The sequence below is a fragment of the Amphiura filiformis genome, chromosome 10 (assembly GCF_039555335.1).
Source record: "Amphiura filiformis chromosome 10, Afil_fr2py, whole genome shotgun sequence".
In the NCBI taxonomy this organism is placed as follows: Eukaryota; Metazoa; Echinodermata; class Ophiuroidea; order Amphilepidida; family Amphiuridae; genus Amphiura; species Amphiura filiformis.
The window spans coordinates 67275658-67296672 of record NC_092637.1 but is presented as its reverse complement, the minus strand read 5'-3'; the positions used below and the strand labels follow the sequence as shown (position 1 = coordinate 67296672).

The 21015-nt window shown below is 38.6% G+C and overlaps 1 protein-coding gene across 1 annotated transcript in view; it reads right to left on the bottom strand.

Moving 5' to 3' along the window:
• Positions 1-21015, bottom strand: part of LOC140162061 (uncharacterized) — a 123467-nt gene that overhangs the window by 17484 nt on the left and 84968 nt on the right. The window contains exons 5-7 of the mRNA XM_072185351.1: positions 7869-8006; positions 5497-7554; positions 607-688 (exon numbers count right to left, since the gene is read on the bottom strand). Of these exons, the coding sequence (XP_072041452.1) occupies positions 607-688; positions 5497-7554; positions 7869-8006 (2278 nt within the window). The remainder of the gene's footprint in view (positions 1-606; positions 689-5496; positions 7555-7868; positions 8007-21015) is intronic.

Genomic DNA, 21015 nt, shown 5'->3' with positions numbered 1-21015 from the left:
TGTTAAGAGCTGGAGTATTAGCTACTTTGCAGTTCGCCATTATGCACTATATAAGTGCGGGGAGAGCCTCGAACTGGCAGCATACATGAATGGGAATTGAACTAGTCATAACGTTCTGTGTAAGGTTACATAATTCTTCCTTTCATGTATGCTGCCAGTTCGAGGCTCTCCCGCATTATAGTCAGTATAATGATGAACGCAAGTAGCTGTAATGAACATAAAATTGGACAGTATTTAAAGTCATAATGTGTGATTTGCTTCACAGTGGCGCCCTCAATTGGACAGTATTTAAGCGCTATTTGCGCAAATTGTAACGCTCAAGCTCAAAAACGCAAATAAAAATTTGATTTCAGGATCTTGCCAAAAAATTTGGCCTCCTTATGTGACAAACCAAGATGGCAGATTTACCATAGTGTTAGTCATCCACAACACGCTCATCTATCAGGGCACAGTTCTTTAACCCCAATACATTTGCACATTCATTGAATGACCTTTGAAAATTTGGGTACCAAAACTCATACTCTGCAACTTGAAGTCAAATTTTTCACTATGACTGTTTACTTGAGAGGTTATTGAACTATGCCACTGGGATGAGGCCAGACTTACCATCTTTGTCTTTCCTTGCCCTGGTGACTACCATCTTCTTCTTGTACGCTCCTGCACTCATCATGTCGACCAGATTCTGAAGCTGTAGAATAATGAAGAAAAAAAACCAAAAAACAAATTTATTACACAGTTTGAGACATTTTTATTAATTCACCGTCATATATTCCTGAGCCAATGGCATATTTCAGTTGTAATCCATACACCCCCATATGGAAGACATGACCTTAGCGTTAATCATCCACACAGGGAGTACGAATTTCACATGGGGGTTACCCGAATGAGTGACTCCCATTTTGAAATCTATACTCTGTGTGGGAAATACAGGGCAAATATTCCACATGGGGATGTATGGATTTCAACTGGAATAGCTCAATGGTCTCATATGAGAATGTTTGAGAACCGTGTCCAATTTTGAAATGAAGGTACTGTACACAGAAAAAAATACAGTGCAAAAACAAATGAGCTGTAGATGTCCATACTTAATGAATCATCTTTAAAAACAACTTGGAAAATGGGATCAAAATTAAATTGAGGACAAAGTAGAAACCCAAATCAGAAATCATCACTGACTCAATTAGCCTGTGGATCCTTTCATCATCATCATCCATATGAATGCACCTGGGTCTGGTACTCCAGACCGCAAACTATATCTTAAGTCCCATAATGACGTCAACTTAACCATCCCATAAGGCATTACCCACAAACAATTACAGACACTTGTGTCTTATCAGTCATAACAATTCCTTTGTTCATTTTACTGCATTAAGTGTGGACATCAAACCATTAGTCAGTAACGGACACATGCCAAGAACCACTGACTGAACCAATACTAGGGACATTAGTACTCATTTGCTTTAATGCATCAACATAATAACTATAGATTACATGTCATGAACCACTGATTCAAAACAAACACAAAAGTAGTTTACTGGTTTGCAATATGGAGTTGAATCCTTTTTTACCTCGTACATTCAGAAGTCATTTTATTGACTGTACTACCATAATATTGGGTGTAAACAAATTAATGATTGAAGGTATTGAATCCTCACTTAAACCTCTACTTAACCATAAACAGAAGAAGATAATACTGCTCTCACCCTAATGCTAAACAAATCCTAACCCTACAGAACTACATGTTGGCTTTATCCTATACAATTGCAGTACCAGCTTAAGTTAATATATTATATTGTCTCTAGTGTTGGCATAACCCACTGCGAGCGTAACCGTTATTACACTCTCTCTGGTTATACATAGAATATGGCTGCCTGCCTGCCTGGCTGGTTGGCAAGGATGTCTGCTTAGATATAGGGCAATTTATACATGAGCCTGCCAAGTATTACTGACTGCTGCTGCTGCCTCGCCTCAGGTACCCATGTTGACATAATGAGAATTGGAGTGTACTGATGTATGTGGCGGATGTGATATGTAGAATATAGTGGATATTGTCCATGTTGGGTATGGGAGAACATATTGAAACATTCAACTGCCATTTTGTATGGTGTATATCAAGTACAATTTGTCATCATACTTATACATTGACCAAGTTTCTACATTTCTGGGTTATTATTGTTATGGCATGTATTGAAATGTGTTGCATTTTCATGTTGTCATGAAGTACTAGCCCTACAATTTTATAATTTTGAGTTTTTTGTCTTGTTTGTTTTGGCAATATGAGTGCATGTCTGTAAATGTTTATTTCACAGGAATATATAGCAGGCCTACGCAGACAATTTCTCTCCCAAAATAGATGAATTAACCCCATTTGTTATACCTATACTTTTTTTATAATCAAATTTGACAAAACTTGGATATAAACTTATCTCTCCACATGGGTGTCGACTACAGACGACACGTTTAAATTTTTTTGTTTAATTCATAAATTTCATAATTGTAAATGGGCATGACCATATTTGGAATCTGCATGCAAAATGCATTAAAATGAGTACCAACAAACCTTAGTAGTTCAGCTGGTCTTAAGATAGCTCTTGACATTGTAAGAAAATATCTTGAAACTTCAGACTTTTTATGATGAAGCCTATGGTTAGCACGCACAGAGCATTAACAAGCAAAAGAATACAAGTGGAATCCATAATAATCAGGCATCAATAATATTATAAAAGCATCAACTTGTGGATGTAGGTCCTACATAAGCCTTGCTATGAATACCATAGCGTTTTAAGGTCACAGAAAGGTTGGGGTGGGTTGATTTGCTCCCATTACATTTCACCATGACCACCTTTGCATGGATATGTCTAACCAAGTAGTATGCTAGAGTCACAGCTTTGTCGACCTTTGCATGGATATGTCTAACCAAGTAGTATGCTAGAGTCACAGCTTTGTCGACCTTTGCATGGATATGTCTAACCAAGTAGTATGCTAGAGTCACAGCTTTGTCGACCTTTGCATGGATATGTCTAACCAAGTAGTATGCTATAGACTAGTCACAGCTTTGTCGACCTTTGCATGGATATGTCTAACCAAGTAGTATGCTATACATGTAGTCGCAGCTTTGTCTGAGCAATTTCTGGTTTGGTGTGATTGTCCCAGTGCAACAATTTCGGGATTTACACCATGGAGTGTGCCAAATGAAAGACCATCTGGACTTGACATACTTTGCTCTGGATATGTATTCTTAATGAATCATCATTATCTGTTATAGGAATGACCTTTTTGTGAGCTGTTTGTAATAGGATAATATGACTGTTGTTCAATAAAAGTTTAGAATTCTTGGAATCTATACAATGCATCTTGTTTTACTAGGAAGAGTTTTCAGGAAGTCTAATATTATAAACCCTCTCAACGACTGCAGACGACAAGTTTCAATTTAAAAAAATAAAATTTCAGAATTTCAGAATTGTAAATTTTCATTACTATATTTGGAATCGGCATGAGAAATGCATTAAAATGAGATCAAACAAGCCTGGTGTTGGTCCAGAGGTTCTTAAGATAGCTCTTTATATTTTGAGAAAATATGTCGAAATTGGAACTTTTTATGTTGAAGCCTATGGCTAGCACCCAGAGCATTAAATACAGCAGCAGTCAATGCCCGCCCGGCCTCTTCAAGAAGAAGACAACTTGCATTGAAGATATCTCAAGTATTTACGCGGGTATACGGGTCTGTAAACTACATCATCACTTCAATGTTGGTTAATGTGGGCAGGCAGGCAGGCAGATGAATTACTAGAATTAAGTGGGCACAGTACTGTAAATAGCTACTAGTGTACATTGAGGAAACCCACTAACCAGAGAACATGTAGGCGATGATATACATTTCCTTCATACAAGTATAATATCGGTACATTTATAACCCTTTCTATGTTGTGAAAATTATTTCTTTTTCTTTTTTTTTTCTTTCAAATTTATGGATTCAAATTACAAATCACAAACACAGTGTAAGTACAAATATGCGAAATGATCGGCTACGGATTTGTCTTGAAATATAGGCAATGAAACTCTAATCTAGTTGAATTTTGTATGGGGAGATTTGGCGTGAATCCATGAGTTACAGTAAAGAAACAAGAGTTTATTGACCTCAATTATTGGGGGTCCTGCAGTCTCTTGACATCCTAGTATTTAGGCCAAGGAAGCAATAATTTGACAAATTTTATGTTCACAACTGCACACTCCCTAAACAAACAGAATTATAAATGTCCTTTTCCACAACATACTCATCTATCAGGGCACAGTTCTTTAAGCCCAATACATTTGTACATTCATTGAATGACACTGAAATCCCGTAACAAAGTTCACCAATCCTTGAGATATCTACCATTTGCTTGTTTTTCTCCTTTTTCTTCAAACCTTCAGTTTTTAAAAATCCCCACAAATAGTCAATGCTTTTTCTATTTGTAGGGACATTTGTCAATTTCGACTTCTCGATAATTGTTAGATAATCAATTAAGCCTAAAGACTATATTTTTTAGCATGAATGTGTTTACATTAAGTAGTATGCACCCTGGAGGCACAATCTTATCATACTTACAACAACTGTTTCATTGTGCTATTTTTATTGTATCGTTCATAGAAATCTTATGTGATGCGATCAAGCAAAATCAGTCTGAACTCGGAAATATTGATTTCAAGATATCTTAGACAAACAAAGGAAAACACTGCTTTTGTTGTCCAGGCCTACTGTTTTGGCAAACGCTTCAATTGTTCATATCTTTGGAATTAAAAGTTCGATTTCAATGGGGTTTTCTGCAAAATGTACCTTTGCAAATGCTTTATACAATCTGTAGAAAACTGAAAATTGAATATTGATTTTGCTTGATCACACCACATATGATGTCCATTACCTGTAGTGTAAGTCATACTCAATGGGTACGTCAGTATAATGGACAGCGACTTCATATGAATGATACTATAATATTCTGCTGTAAACTATTGATGAGCGCATACTACAGTGATATTGCAAAGTTGGGAGTTAACTACTAATTATTGGGAGTAAAGTGTCATACAGCTGAACCAAGGTACTCAATTACTGATTTCCAATCGCCGGGAAGGAGGTTTGCCCTAACCCTAACCTTAATCCTAACGCTAAACTTACATTGGAAATCGGTGTTTACCATCAGTAAAAAGCTGAGCCTACTGTGACGTTGAGCACACTGACATTCCCTATCATACTACGAAGTCATTCATAAATACTAAGGCATCAGAAGAACCAAATTTGTCCGATGTTTGGATCGACCGTCGATACAGCTTTGATGCTTGTAATTAGTGAACTATCATCTAATTTATCAGAATTACTGGAAAATTTGTATTGGTCAACAATTATCAATAGTACATTAATTGATTTTATAAATAATAAGGATCGACCAAGCATCTGAAATCGATCCAAAGATCGAACTAATTTGGTTCTATTGCCTAATGTTTGATTAGTAATATGCTTACCTGTGTTCCAGGTGCTGGTTGTCTCCCTTCGTCTGTCATCTTTGTGTCTTTGTCTTTACTCAGTGCTTTTGTTCCCTCCGCATCCAGACACGCCCTCTTCTCTCCTTTATGTTTCTCCTTATGACCATGCTCTTTATCGTGACTCCGTTTATGCTTATGCTTCTTTCTTGACTTGGATTCCCGGCCACGTTTCTTTGACTTGTGGCTGGTTGTCGAACTGTCCGAACACGTTGACGAATTGTCAAAATCGTACACATGATCTGGAATGCTCTTTGGAATGTCCGATAACATTAATGATGATTGTCCCTTGTGTTGAAAGAACATGGCTTGCTGCAGGTGGCCATTGGGTAAGGACTGTGACAGTCGTGAGTCATCTTGACTTGGTTCACCAGCTTTGAAATCGATGGCAGTACTGGAATTGGACAGCTTTACACTGGTTGACGTCGGTGGCGTCATCGTTGTAGCTTGGCGGTCTTCCGAATGTCGTATTAACCATTTCTTCTTCAAATTCACATGTCCACCGGGTCTGTTCGGAGACGCTCTATTGGCACGCCCTTCGGAGGTTTCGCTTCCTGTTGTCTTTGGGGAACATGACCTTGTACTGTCGCTATCCGATAACGCACCATTGTTAAATCTATGCTGTGCAATACTATCGGTACTTAACATTCCACTCGGTGGCATTGTAGGGTCAAAGTTTGTTTTTCTGTACTGATCAACTTTCTCAATTTTGAGTTCCACATTTTCTTGATTTTTGGCACCGTCCCTTCCCAGAGGTTCTGGTGCTGTAGTACCCCCTGTGAACTGTGAGTTTCTATGGTCATTGACAAACGACTTATAATAATCGCCGTATGTCAGCCGTCCAGACGGCATACTGTTACTACTTGTTGTTGGTATTTCAACGGATTTCTTCGGTTTCTTACGATTAGGATCGTTCTGAGGAGGGACAGTAACAGGTTTTCTTTTACCAGGAGGGAGTTCAACTCCCCTCCCGTCGCTGGAAGGTTCAGTTCTAGCGCCCTCTCCTGGTCTGAGTGCTGTTAGTAACAAAGAATGCTGAGTTGATGTGGTCGCTGTCGATGTCGTGTTGTAACTCATTGTATAAACAGGTTGTTGCGAGGAATGCGAGGGCGCCGTTGTCATTAACGGCTGCAACTTTTTCTGCATTGCTGCTAGATGCCCAGCGCCCCCACCTGGGGACGTATGCTGCGCTCTATTAGTACTCCCGGGTGATACGCGCATTTGAGTACTCCCGGGTGATACGCGCATTTGTGTATGTAACGGCGGAGGATTGCCAATCCCATGTTGGACTATAACAGGCACATTGTGGGGACTTTCAAGAGTTCTGGTGGAATCTAGCGCCACCTCTTGGGGATGTTTCCCTGCTTGTGAGCCGAGTGTACCTAATGCGATTGTCGTTGCCGGATGTATCGCATCCCTTCTCTCACGTCCCTGTATCACGCTGGTATGTTGCGTCGCATTTGGATCGGTAACTTTCCCCGTTTCATCTCTGTGAATTAGAGGTGGTGGGGTAGGAATATCCTTCCTTGGTTTCCCGGCCAAAGCCGCAGCATTGACGGCTACGGGTCGGTGGGGCTCAGTTCTTGATAACACATTTGGGTTCAATATTTCGGTTTTGATGTGGTTATCGCCTTGTGCACCTGCAGGAACGGCATGCCTGAATGGCTGATAACCAATCAGTGAGTCCTTCATTTGGCCAGGTGCCTGTTTGCCGTGTTCAGTTCTCGTGATGGCACCTGCTCTCGTCTCGTCATACTGCATATTTCCATAATAAACAGGTTGATACATTTTAAACCCATGTGAGGAATGCCCTGCACCGTGTTCACTCGCTCGCAGATCCAATCCCGGTTCTTGTTTTACCGCCACCGCACCAATCTGACGATCTTTTTCAAGCTGTCGTAATCGTTCATTTTCCATGTGCCTCTGGTGCGCATCTGGTTGGTGGTGTCGGTAAAGCGCCTCCTCTCTGGATCTCACTTGTGAATCACTTGCATGCAGTTTGTTGTATCTTTCCCTCTCAAGATGACTCATTGAGGATGTCTACAAACAAACATAAAAAAACCCATAATAAACAAAATATTATCAGGAGCAGATGACAGCCGCCAACACAGTAGCAATCCAAATCACACTAGGATCCACAACATGCTCATCTATAAGGGAACAGTTCTTTAACCCCAATACATTTCATTAAATTCCATTTCATAACATACTGCAAATTTATAAGTGTTTAAATTGTTAAAAAGTGTGGATATTATTGGCATTTCTCCCCACCCCCTATCCCCTGGATATTTGGTGTTTACCCTCACCCACCCTCATCCTCCCCACCCCAGGGATGCTGCCTGCCAAACACGTACCTTTTCCTGCTGCATTCTAAGATCCATTTCTCTGTGCTGTGGATGTTGATGTTTTTCTCGTTGTAAACGTACCCATTCCAATTCCTTATCCTCCCTTTCTTTACGTAATCTTTCCTCTGCTTCTAGTCTATCCTTGCTCTGTGGATTACATGAACAAAAACAGTAGAATAAATACAATGCTCAATATCGTAGTTACAGGTATGAATGTGACACACTTGGCAACATAACCCCAATGCAGAATCAATCGACTATAAATACTGCAATAAAACTTTCCCTGAAAAATTAATAGTTTTTACTACCATGGATGAATAATAATCTTCACAAATGTAAAAACTTTCTCAATTATTCGCTGTAGAAGTGACGTAATAATCAGATTTATAGGTACCATAGCAATAGATGAATACAATTTTTGAATATATCGCCCTGCACTACAAGCAGGTTGCACTTAACACCTGTGTGTATGTCTGTTATCATATATTGAATACAATAATGTTAATTTCAAAGATACTAATCTTACAGGTACGAGTGATCAGCATGATATGGTTCGATGCATAGGTACCGCGTGAACGTTGTTGTGCAGGGCGATATAATCAAAAATTGTATTTTTTCTATTGCTATGGTAGTTAATCCGATTATTACGTCACTTCTACAGCGAATTAAGGACACAAAAAACATGATTCCATGTCCACAAATAAGATTTCTTGTAAACACTAACCAAGGTCACCACAAAATGAACCTGCTACAGGTTACTGGAGAAAACTGCTATTAAACAAATGGTAAATGATACTGAACATACCCATTAGGACTAACACCTTGCATCCCTCCCCACTAATATCCTGTCACCTATATAGAATCACAAAATAATGCTCTAGCTACTTCCTCACACAAAATTGTCAAGTTCCTGGAATCTTTACTAAGCTAATTACTATATGGCCTCTATGACAAGTCACTCTTAAGGTTAGTTAAGTCATCCCTGGTTTAGTTGGATTTGTTCAGGCTCGCTAGACAGGAACAAATTCTCAAAGAATAAAGCATTTCACATTGGGCTAATGAAAATGGAATGTTTCCTGTTACTCCCATTCATAAACGTTCATAACCTCATGAATAAATACGATGTGTGCCATCTAATCATATTTTATATTTGGACACATGAACGCAATTATGCAGGTTATTGAAATCGTATGACGACCTCATCTTGTGACGGAAGAACATTTAAAATATGCTTTATAATGACTGTGTCTTCTGACATGTTATGTGCTAGTACAATTTATGTGAGCGCTGAAGATTTTTTACAATACTCTCAAAACAACTGATGGCAGTCATTAAGGCCTGGGAAAGTCGATTTTGAGTTTCCTGTCGCCCGCCCGCACTTCATTTTCGGGCCCGCACTTGAATTCATTATTGCGATTTTCTGGTTTCAATACAGTGTATAGAAGAGTAAAATGTATGCACTGTTTAATATTGAAATTAACTGGATAATTTGTACTTAAATCACACAAAATTATAAATAAATAAGAAAAATAATAGTAAGAAGAAAGGAATTGGTATCAATTTTGACCTTGCAGCCTCTTTGCAAGTTTATATCTTTGGTTAAACATCCTTTGAGTGAGTGAGCGGTAAATAACAACATGTTTTACACTTGCATTTTGTCATATAATGAAAGTCACGAAAATAATGAATAATGAAAAAGTTACCTCACTTGTTTTCAAAAATTATGTGACGGGAAACTCAAAATCGATTGTTCGGGGCCTAACCTCTATTAAATATAAATCAAATTTGTACAGACTCTCTCATCTTTCGGATGATTTTCAGTTTCTTGTAAATTGAGGTAGCCAATTGTATTGTATGGTAAAGATATTGAAAACATTCACTCATGGTCTTTGATTTCTTCCCAATTTAATTTAACAATGTTTTGAATTTCTTGTACACAATACCCAAACACTTTTTTAATTGTTTTAGGGCAAGAAAATATCCGCTTTTCTCACTACGACCTCCTAACATTTCAAAACAGGGCTAAAATTTAATTTTGCAGCATGGATAATGAAAAGTGGCTGCTTCCAGTACTTCCAACAGGAAACTGATGATCTACTTTCACAATGACCTCATCCCAAAGGCATAGTTCAATAACCTCAATTAAACAATCAAAGTGCAAAATTTGACCTTCAGTTGCAGAGCATGAGTTTTTGTACCCAATTTACAAAGGTCAATGATAGTACAAATGTATTGATGTTAAAGAACTATGCCCTGATTCATGAGCATGTTGTGGATCCTAATACTCAGAGCATTGGCCTTATTGTATTCAGACTACTCAGCAATAATCCTTTGTTATGATTCAGAATGGAATGCCAATCAAAACTAATAACTGATTTATGGTACAAATATGTCTACTTCAAAAGGGAAATCCTAATTTGTAACCACTATTGGTTGTTATTTATTTGACCTTGGAAAACCACACCAGTCATTCAATGAAATTGCTAGCATCATCATGTATATCTAAATATAGAAATTAAGCAAGTATTAATGATATATTGGTCCTATAGTATTATTACCATGATTACCAGGAAGCATTTTCTAAATACAAAGAAAACAAAGAAATTCATTTACTATGGCATAGTTTTCTTTGATCAGAAAACTTTTAAAATGTCAACTCTGGTTGCATATCTATGGTGCAGACAATACTTATTGGCCAGCTTGCGTGGGAAAATATGCGAAGGAAGTAACTGGAAAAATTGAACTTTTTTCTGAATAGTATAATAAAGCAACCATGCCAGAAAGTGCCAGTTAAATGTAAAGCCCAAAATTTTCCGCTTTACAAATGTCAAATTCCGATTTTTTTCAGTTTGGAAATTGCTTGATATTAACATTTTCAGAGAGAAAACGCCTTAAAATCTGCAACGCGGAGGACTTCTAGCTTTAGTTAAATGCAGTTGACTTGGAAAGCAACATTGACACTACATCTAGCTAGCCACAACTGTATGAGCGTGGCCTAGCGGTTAATGCATAGGACTGTGAACCCAAGTGTCAAGGGTTCGAATCCCAGGTCCGGCTCTTTGTGTCCTTGAGCAAGACACTTCACTCTACTTGCTTAGTGCTTCGGAGGGCACTTTAAGCTGTCGGTCCCGATGTACATGCATATTTTCTCACATTAATGTAGTGTGCACGTTAAAGAACGTCACAAGCTATTCGAAAAGAGCAGGGGATCATCCGGTCATGTTGACTGTACTTCAAAATACACTCATCTACTCTAGGTTCCAGAGTAAAAAATAAGTACAGCTTGTCTGTACGCAGTGCGACAATACTCATAGCCTACATATGAGGGAGGCACTTATAAGGAAGAAGAAGAAGTATGCTGATAGCAAACTTGTGATTTAATGTCACCAATGTTTTGATCACAGATCTTGGAAAGTGTTTTGATTCACACTGCCTGTATGATATTGTCATATCATGGCCAGCCATAATTGATACTCATAATGATTAATACACCTGTGCTATGATACCAGGTCAGTCATTGATAATTACTCAACACACATCGTTATATGATGAGTCATCACACGTAACTGCTCTAATTAGTCTATTTTTTGTTCAAGGTTGCCAGGCATCTATATAATATTTAATTATTAAAGGAGCTAACTCAATGTTAATGATTAGTATTATTATATTGATCTCTCCATACATAATCAATCATCCCACTTAAACTAACAGGTACCTTCTGAGAGATGTTCAAATTGAATATTCCCTTGGTTGGGAGGATCCAGAATTATATTAGCATGATATTTAATTTAGTCTAGTGGATCACACAAAGGAGTTTTGAATTTGTGAATATGGTTTTCTAATGCACCAAACAATGGAATTTAATTCATTTTATCATTTATTCTCACATTGGACAGTGAACTGGAAGTAAAAACGCTCTCTCTCTCTCTAATAACTGCCCCTCCCAATTTTTCAATGAAAGAAGGACAGCTTAAAGCCTGGTGGATAGTCACAGCGTTTTTCTCGCAGCGGCAAATCGCGCGATTTCTCGCCAACGTAAGCGACTTTTTCGACGAAAGTGTGCGATTTATAACGCTTTCAATTATGAAAAAATTATAGGCTGGCGTTGCCAGTCTATTATGGTGACATATGTTGCCTAAATAATAGCGTCTTGTCCGTTTTTTTGCATTATATAACAGTGTCATTTTCGTAATGAAGTATATAATAATAGGATACCAGTGATTTTTGAATGACAATTTAAGATTTTCTTTCGCTCTCTCCAGTCTCTTGTGTTTTGAATATCCCGTGTTAGACACAAGAATGATGACAGTTTACAACACAAAAGAATCTAAACATCGAATTATAAGCGGCTTTAATCCACCCAATTGGGCAATCACAATTGACCAGTTTGGTACTGCGGGGACCCAGTAATGGCCGACCAAATCCTGTCCATGATTTGGCTCGTTGGGTTCGTATACCACTGAGCATGAAAGTAGCCTAGATCACCGCACATACTGATGCACATACTGATGCACATACTGACTATTAAATTGCGCTCAAAAGATCTATCTCTTCTCTGCATCCACACCATCGATATTTAATAACGAGTAGCAATGGATTGCCAGGAATTAATTTTCTTTTGGACATCACGATAATCACCCCGACGTATGAGGATATTGTTCGTCGGTCAAGTTCGCCATGATGTCTGTGATTTCTTCATGCTTACTTGGGGCATAAAATCGCCAGCTAAAATCGTTTCCAGTAGAAAAAATTTCAACTGGAAATTTTTCTATTGCAACTCCATCGGCGGCAAAAAATGGACTCGCTAGCGTTTTCGCTGAACAAGTGCGACAAAGTCGCTGTTCGTCGGCGGGAAAAAAAATCGCTGCGATTTGCCGCTGCGAGAAAAACGCTGTGACTATCCACCAGGCTTTATGCAAACATTGACATGCCATTGTGCCAAGCTTATAGCAATTCATTCATGTCATCCATACTGCGATATGCAAGGATGGTGTGGTTGATGCATTACATGCCTAAGATATCCCATGACTAATGGCATGTCTGGTTTATACTAGCTGTCTGCCTGCCTGCCTGCCCTAGATGATTGACCTCAATGAAGGGCATACACAGAGAAATAAACTTTTATTAGATGTGATGTGTGGCCCAGATGATTGACGTGTCCCCCCTACAATTAGTGTATGTTATCACACGAGTTGGGCGCAGCCCATCGATTGGTTACAAACATATACTTTAGTATCAACTTGTACCCCCTCATTACACCACATAGCAATGTATAATGTGTCCTACTGGTACATGCATGAACTACCAAGAACTGTGGATGTCCACTTTTCATGTGAAGGGAAAATAATAACCAGAGGCACTGAAAGCATTCGCCAGCAAAGTGGTTACGTAATTCCCTGGTAACTGGATCATACACCTTTTGGAATTGATAGTACATGTCATAGACTTTGTGTTGCGATCATTTCGATCGTGGTGTAGACTGTAGAACTCAAAAGCGTGATCCAGTTGACATGGTGATAATCGGATAACACATAACACTTCAATGGCAAATTGTGCCTTGGGTACCCTCCATCATCTTCAGCCCCCCCAAGCACACCTTTATTATCTCTCAAGTAATATCCCATATATTGGCTGGCCCAGTTGATTGAATTCAATCCTGTGAGACACATACTGACCTTCATCATGTTCATGGTTGATTTACTAAAGGTCTAGTATGATTTGCTATATCCCATTCCAACCAATGCTAAGTCAGGGGAATGGTTATTTGGCGAGTTATGTGGCGGTGAGTTAAGGGCGAGTTACTGTTAGACCAATGGGCGAGTTACTGTTAGACCATTGGGCGAGTTACTGTTAGACCAATGGGCGAGTTACTGTACTGTTAGACCATGGGCGAGTTACTGTTAGACCATTGGGCGAGTTACTGTTAGACCATTGGGCGAGTTACTTTTAGACCAATGGGCGAGTTACTGTTAGACCATTGGGCGAGTTATGGTTAGACCATTTGGCAAATTTAATTTGTAATTTAAATTTACAAATTTAAATTTACAAATGGGACCATTTTTTTAAAGTTGAATTTCTACTTTTTGCACGATTGTAAATTTGTAATACTCAATGGTGTACAGCATGTGAACTTTAGACTAACCTGGAAGAGCTTTAATTACAGTAAAAGTTAAGTTTTTGTATAATAAAACCGGAGATCTCGGTTTTATTCAGAGTTCACTGATCGAGTGGTGGCTAAACACATTGCGTGCATTAATGAATCATTCAATCAGTGACGTATAAACTGTGTGCATATCGCTATTAGTCTTACGTCTTGTTTGTTCGTCCTAGCTGTGTGAAACTACGCCAATATTCATGATAAGATGATCGGCGAGCTAACACACACATTGTATAGGCGCTGGAATGAAATAGCAATTTTCCTCGTTTTGCCTCACTTGTTTGGCTTAAAATTAAAAGAGGACAATGCGATCAGTGTAAACTAACATTTAATCTATTCTTTATGCAAATCACACATTATGGCTTTAAAGGAACTGACCAAGATCCAAATTTCCAACCTTTACCTTTTTTCACACTTGCAAACTCAACAACATCTTTGACCAACTCATCATGCCCTCTATGGCGACTGCTGATATAATTGAAGACCAAATTAAAAAGACTAGTTTGCGTCGGACGTCATGGTAAAGGCGCGACTTGATCCGTTGCTGATCTGCGCAGTACAGCATTTTGGTCCAGTTGAGAGGACGTCATATGAAAACTAGTCTTTTTTTTTTTTTTTGGTCTTCAATAATAAAAACAAGCAGAAAACAAGGATGGGCTGCCAATCTGAAGAAGCTACCAGTACGGTAGTGAAATGGCACTAAAATTTGAGTAAATATCATCTTTTACTTCCTTTTCCTTAGAACTAGATACAAAGAAAACCAATATACAGTCTTTATTGAATATTCCAAAGATCTGATGTTATTGATTCCCATGATCTGTGCCATGAAAACACAAGAAACTATTTGGGTTGAGTGAATCTCACCCCCCCCCCCCCATGCACACACACACCCCACCTCCCATACACAAAACAACTTAATTTTTGGGTTTTTTTGATAGAGTTCTGATGCTTATATCAAAAAAAGTTGTCTTTGTATGTGGGTGTGGGTGTGGGGGGCAAGATTCACTAAACCCAAATAGTTTCTTGTGTTTTCAGGGCACAGTTTAATCATATAATCAAAATGACCCCAAAATGATCATGCCATTTCTTGTCTTCGTTCAGTAATCATTCCCACTAAATGTCATGAACATACAACGATCTATGGCGATTTGACCTTGGATGGTCCCAAAATGACCTTCACATTTTTTGTCTCGCTTCAGTGTTCATTCCCACCAAATTTCATAAACCTGCGACAATCTATAGTGATTTGACCGCAGATGACCCTGAATGACCTCAAAATTAGCTTAACCCAGCTCCCACGCTCTACCCTACCCACCACACCTTAACCCACCCAAGCTACAGTATAACTGCTTTCCACCCTGTTCCTACACTACACCACCACCATCTTAGCATATAATTATCCACCCAAGTCTAACCGTAACTCGCCAATTTGCCTTACAGTAATTCTCCCAATGGTCTAACAGTAACTCGCCCAATGGTCTAACAGTAACTCGCCCATTGGTCTAACAGTAACTCACCCATTGGTCTAACAGTAACTCGCCCAATGGTCTAACAGTAACTCGCCCAATGGTCTAACAGTAACTCGCCCAATGGTCTAACAGTAACTCGCCCATAACTTACCGTCACTTAACTCGCCATTTATCCATCCCCTAAGTCAGCCAGGCTCATGATATTAATTAAATATTTAGTGATATTGCTGGCTACTGTCTGGGTTTATTGGCAAACACCTGGGTAATATTATTGTGCTCTTTGCATGCACATGTTTTCTAAATGGCAATAATAATATTGTTCATTAATTAAGAAATCTCTGAAAATGGCAGTTCAGCGCAACATCCCCTCCCAATCTCATGGATCTGTTTATCGGGTCAGGTGATACCCTCCCAAACTCATGGATCTATCTCTAATCAGGCCAGGTTAAAGGAAAATATGTTTTCCAATGCTTTGACATCTTTATTTCATAAATACCCTTTTGTTATTAAATGAAAAATTAATGTTGGCTTCATTTTTATTTTATGGTTAAAACTGGTCATGAAACCATAAATAACCCACTGGAGAATGGATTCTCATTAGTAGAACCATAGAACTGAGCTTTGCCAAGTTGCTGAATACTAACATTGTGATTGATTGATAGTGCTGCATAAGTCAACAACATTTTGTAATGGCTTTCCTCCCTCCCATGAAAATGAGAGCATATTTAATATTGGCTGCTTGGCTGGGCAACTGTTCCACAGGAATTACTCTGTAGTAAATTGATGCAGCATGCTAGCATTGACCTCATATCAGGGTCAACCCTGTGGTATGCATAAAGCAGCCTAATTTGTTTTGAAGTAATGCAGGGATATTAGGCATGATCACACGGGAGCTTACCTCCGTGTTACCGTAACACGGAGGTAGTGCAAGGTCATAACTTAACATGGATACTTGTCCACACGATCCTTCCTCGTGGTCTTTAACTCTAAGCACTCTGTGTTAGCTGCACGGCTCGGTCTTTACTTCGTGGTAAATATAGGAATTTTCTGGAAGTTATAGGGCCGTTTCCTATACTGCAAGTACACTGTGGAAGCCGATGTCTCTTAGTTTCAGGGCAATTATGCATCCTACACATGTTTTTAGCTGTTATTTTCTTCTCCACTCAATTTCTTTGTCTTTCAAGACACTTATCAGCTCTTCCGTTTCTTCTTTTGACCAGTTAAATGTTTGTTTTGTTAGTTTTTTTTTTCGTTCATGTTCATCGGTGAGATACGGAGATAAATTATTGTGAATTTATGCTATAGAAATTTAAAATACTGCGAAATTGTAAGTGTTGTATCAAGCTTACCCCGAGCTTACCCCGAATCTTGTTCATACGGGCACTAACACGGAGCGATCGCTTCGTGTTAGCAGCGCTACCACAGAGATTTCTCTGTGGTAAATCTTCCGTGTTAAGCTTCGAGGTAGTTAACACGATACTTGTTCAGACGGGCGCTAACACGAAGCTACCTCAGAGGTAGCTTTGTGTTAGCTTAACACGAACTTACCCCAAAGCCCGTCTGAACACGGCTATTGCCACTTGATCCATAACAATCCCTTGATATATTGACACTGTAGGAATATTTGTTTACTATACAGGGCTGTACTGTATGACCTTGACTGTAAAATCAAGTCTGTTTCATGTCAATAATAATGACTACGTTTTCACTCAATGAAGGCTTGCTACAAACAAACTTATGAACATTGATTTTGAGGCACAAATTTTACTAAAGTTTTATATGGGTCATTCCTGCATAAGCATTCCAACAAAATACTACCATCTATCATGGGTCTATCATGGGTCATTGGTTTCTATGGGACAGGATACTACTGGAAGATGCAGGAGACAATGTTGACCAAGTTGTTTTCTTAACTATTGGTTTTGATCAGGATTTAGATTTCAAACCATTTGGACAGAAAATGTTCAAAAGTTGCAGTGAAAAATCTTGTGTGGAAAATAAATCCCAACCAAATGGGTTTCTCCTGTTCCAGAATAAGTTCTAGCTACTAGCTAACCTGCAATGCCATGTGCCACTTTGTCTTGCATGTAATTATACATACAGGAAGAGTTGATTGGTTAAAGATCAACTTCGTACTCAACTCAACCTACTGGGCTATTCAGTTGAAATCCATACACCCCCTACAGAAGGCTCAATCTCCCACGCAAGGAGTGTGAATTTCAAATGGGATTACAAGTGCCTGTATGGGAGATTACATCGTCCATAGGGGGTGTAAGGATTTCAACTGGAATAGCGCATTACACAAAGTGTGAAACACTCGCCCACTTCCTTATGTAGTCATAGATTTAATCTAGATCAATTAGCCTAAGGTTTAACACCTCCATGTGTTGATATACAGTTGCCTATTACTAGTGAACTTCACTTAGGGATGTATTGAAATTGGGACTGATGTTATCAAGTGTTAATCCTACTTTCATGATTTAATTAGTGGCATGCTATTATGGAGGAAATTTTAGGGGTCATGTTGAAATGATACTGCAGCCCTAGACTCTGAGCAAAAGAGTCTACATTGACAGAATTTTTTAACACTAGAGCCTGCTACATCAGTACATGTACAAGAAAATATATTTTGAATGAGTTTCACACAGGGACATCACTAGGATCCACAACATGCTCATCTATCAAGGTACAGTTCTTTAACCCCAATACATTTGCACATTCATTGAATGACCTTTGAAAATTTGGGTACAAAAACTCATACTCTCAAACTTGAGGTCAAATTTTGTACTAAGATTGTTTAATTGAGGTTATTGAACTATGCCACTGGGGTGAGACCATTGTGGCCATAGTGTTTTCAATATTTTCCTTCTTCATGAAACACTGATAACACACATGGTAAATGGACAAATTGAGTCCTGCACACTGAAAACACATTTACTGAACATTTGGAGTGCTGGCCGTAGGCTTCAACATGTAAAAAGTTGTATTTTTCTCAAAATATCAAGAGCTATCTGTATCACAAGAACCACTGGGCTTGTTTGTACTCATGCATTTTTCATGCACATTCCAATTATGTTTGTGAAAATGTACAATTCTGCAATATTTAATGGAGCTTGTGGTCTGCAGTCAACACCCATGACTGAGGAGGGTTTTAACATTTGAAGAATCAGCAATGCAGATATTGATTTTGTATGTCAGATATGTGACATATTTGCATACATAAATGTAAATCATATTCCTCAAGATGGCATTTATTTTTGAAACATGAAACTTAGCTCAGGAAAGGGAGGAAATGATTAACACTGGGTGGTAGTAGGTCTCTGTGTCAGCGTAGTCCAACATGATGCAATTACTTTTTAGTCAACATGTACAGCGGAAAATTTTCCTAGGAATAGCGATACATTTTACACTTTCAAGTGCTCAAAATTGACTCCAATGCAACATAATTTCTAAAAAGTCTTCATCAATACGCGGGGAAAGGTAGAAAGAGGGAATTTGGTATAAATATATTTGTTTTCTGTGAGCCCTTTTGTCTTTAATAGCTCCCTGATCGGACTCCGTATCAGGGATGTCAGTGGAAATCGTATTTTAAGATGACTGAGTGTTTCAGGTGAGGGTGGTGTCCCTTGTTTTAAAATTGCACCAAATGAACTGTCTGTCTATATTGACACAGTAGAGACCAATTAGCAAGTCATGCTTGTCTGTGGGCAACAATTATGCTTTCCTTGTTGAGGGTAAGTAAACAATAATGAACCTGCCTGCCTGTAATATTGGTTAGAAGATGTTATCACTACTGGTCAGGAAATGATCTGTTGGATGCTGTCCACACTGGATATCTAAAATAACATTGACCTGACATGGCATTGACAAGTGTCCAACATAAATGGAGGTGGTTCTTCCTAGATTCTGCTTGTATGTCCTTTAATTATAGGCCTATAAGTTGTCCCAAAACAGGAGTAGTGCTATTAAACAGATTTCCACAATTCGCTGGTTAGTAACTATTGGTTACCAGTTGGTTCAAGCCTGGCCTGGGCTCATACACCTGTTCTGAATTATGATATGCCATACGCTTTGTGTTGTGATCATTTTGATAAGTGGTTCATGACAAAGAGAGCGTGAGCCAGTTGACCTAGCAACTGTCATATTCTATAAACGTGCACTACTCCAGCGAAAAACGGAGCAACTTCAATAAACTGAGTGGTGACTATCCCCGAATATAATCCTAGCTCTCCTGTTAATCTTAATCTAAATCTGAAAGACTAAATCTTGATTTCATGGAAAGTAGCAGTTAGTAAGATATCAAAATGATAACTACACACTGAAAACGGTAAATGTGTAACCCGTGTTCATTAGAGAGGAATATGAATTACTACATGCAATCATAGGATGCCAGTAGTTGACACAATTCACCACATCCTCTACCCAAATGTGTCATCTAATTGAACATTTTCCCCTTTACACAGCTCAGTACGTACGTAGTGAATGTGTCATGATCAACCACAACAAGCAGCCTTGTACCCTATATTAGGCCAAATAAAAATGCTATTTAATTCCAGCACATAGGCCTGTGTCGTCTCTGCATGTCATAAATTTGGAAAAAATATTGAGGGCGTCCTCCTCAGCAAATGTTACAATATGGCTTTACGATATTTGTTTATGTCACTTAAAATTTGTAAGGTGAAAACGCTATACAAAATACCCTTAAATTTGATTTGCGATATGACCAAAAAGAAGCGCTCAATGTTTTTGCATTTAACATTTATCCACAACATCAATATCTCATGAATTGCAAAGGTCTTCCACATTAAAAGTTACTAAATCAATGTGATTTTCAGCACATTGGAGCCTATAGAATTTGCAAAGTCTTCCAATTCAAGGGAAAACTGAAAATTGACCTGGTTTGATAGATGACTCATATGCCTGAGTGTCTCAACAATATATTTCATCTACAAAAGGAACCTATATTATGTTACACTACACTGACATGTTGAGCTTGCTATAATAGTTAGCCCAGACACAGCCAACTCTATCTCCAGGAACTAACACTCTGCTCCATACTACTTCCTATTCTCTCAAAGGGCTATTCCAGTTAAAATCAATACCCCCTATGGAAAGCATGACCCTAATCTCCCACACAGAGAGTGTAGATTCCAAGTGTAGTCACCTATTCAGGTAACCCTATTTGAAATTCACACTCCCTGTGTGGAAAATAAAGGTCATATTTTCCATAGAGGGTGTATGGGTTTCAATTGGAATAGTCCTATCACACAGCAGTCTACTGAACACACAGCATGCTGTAGTGAATGAACAACAAAGGCTCCTACTAAATTGTATAAAATGGAAATTTTCACACTGTAGTGATTTTTTGCATTCCAAGCCGGTACAGCGAAAAATAACAACATACAAACAGGCCTAAATTCCACGTGTACAGGACAAATAAAAGGTTCACAAACTTAGAATCACAAAAATCAAAATGAAATTGGCAGAGTGCAAAATATTAATTGTGGGAAAATGTCAACTCTTTACAAAA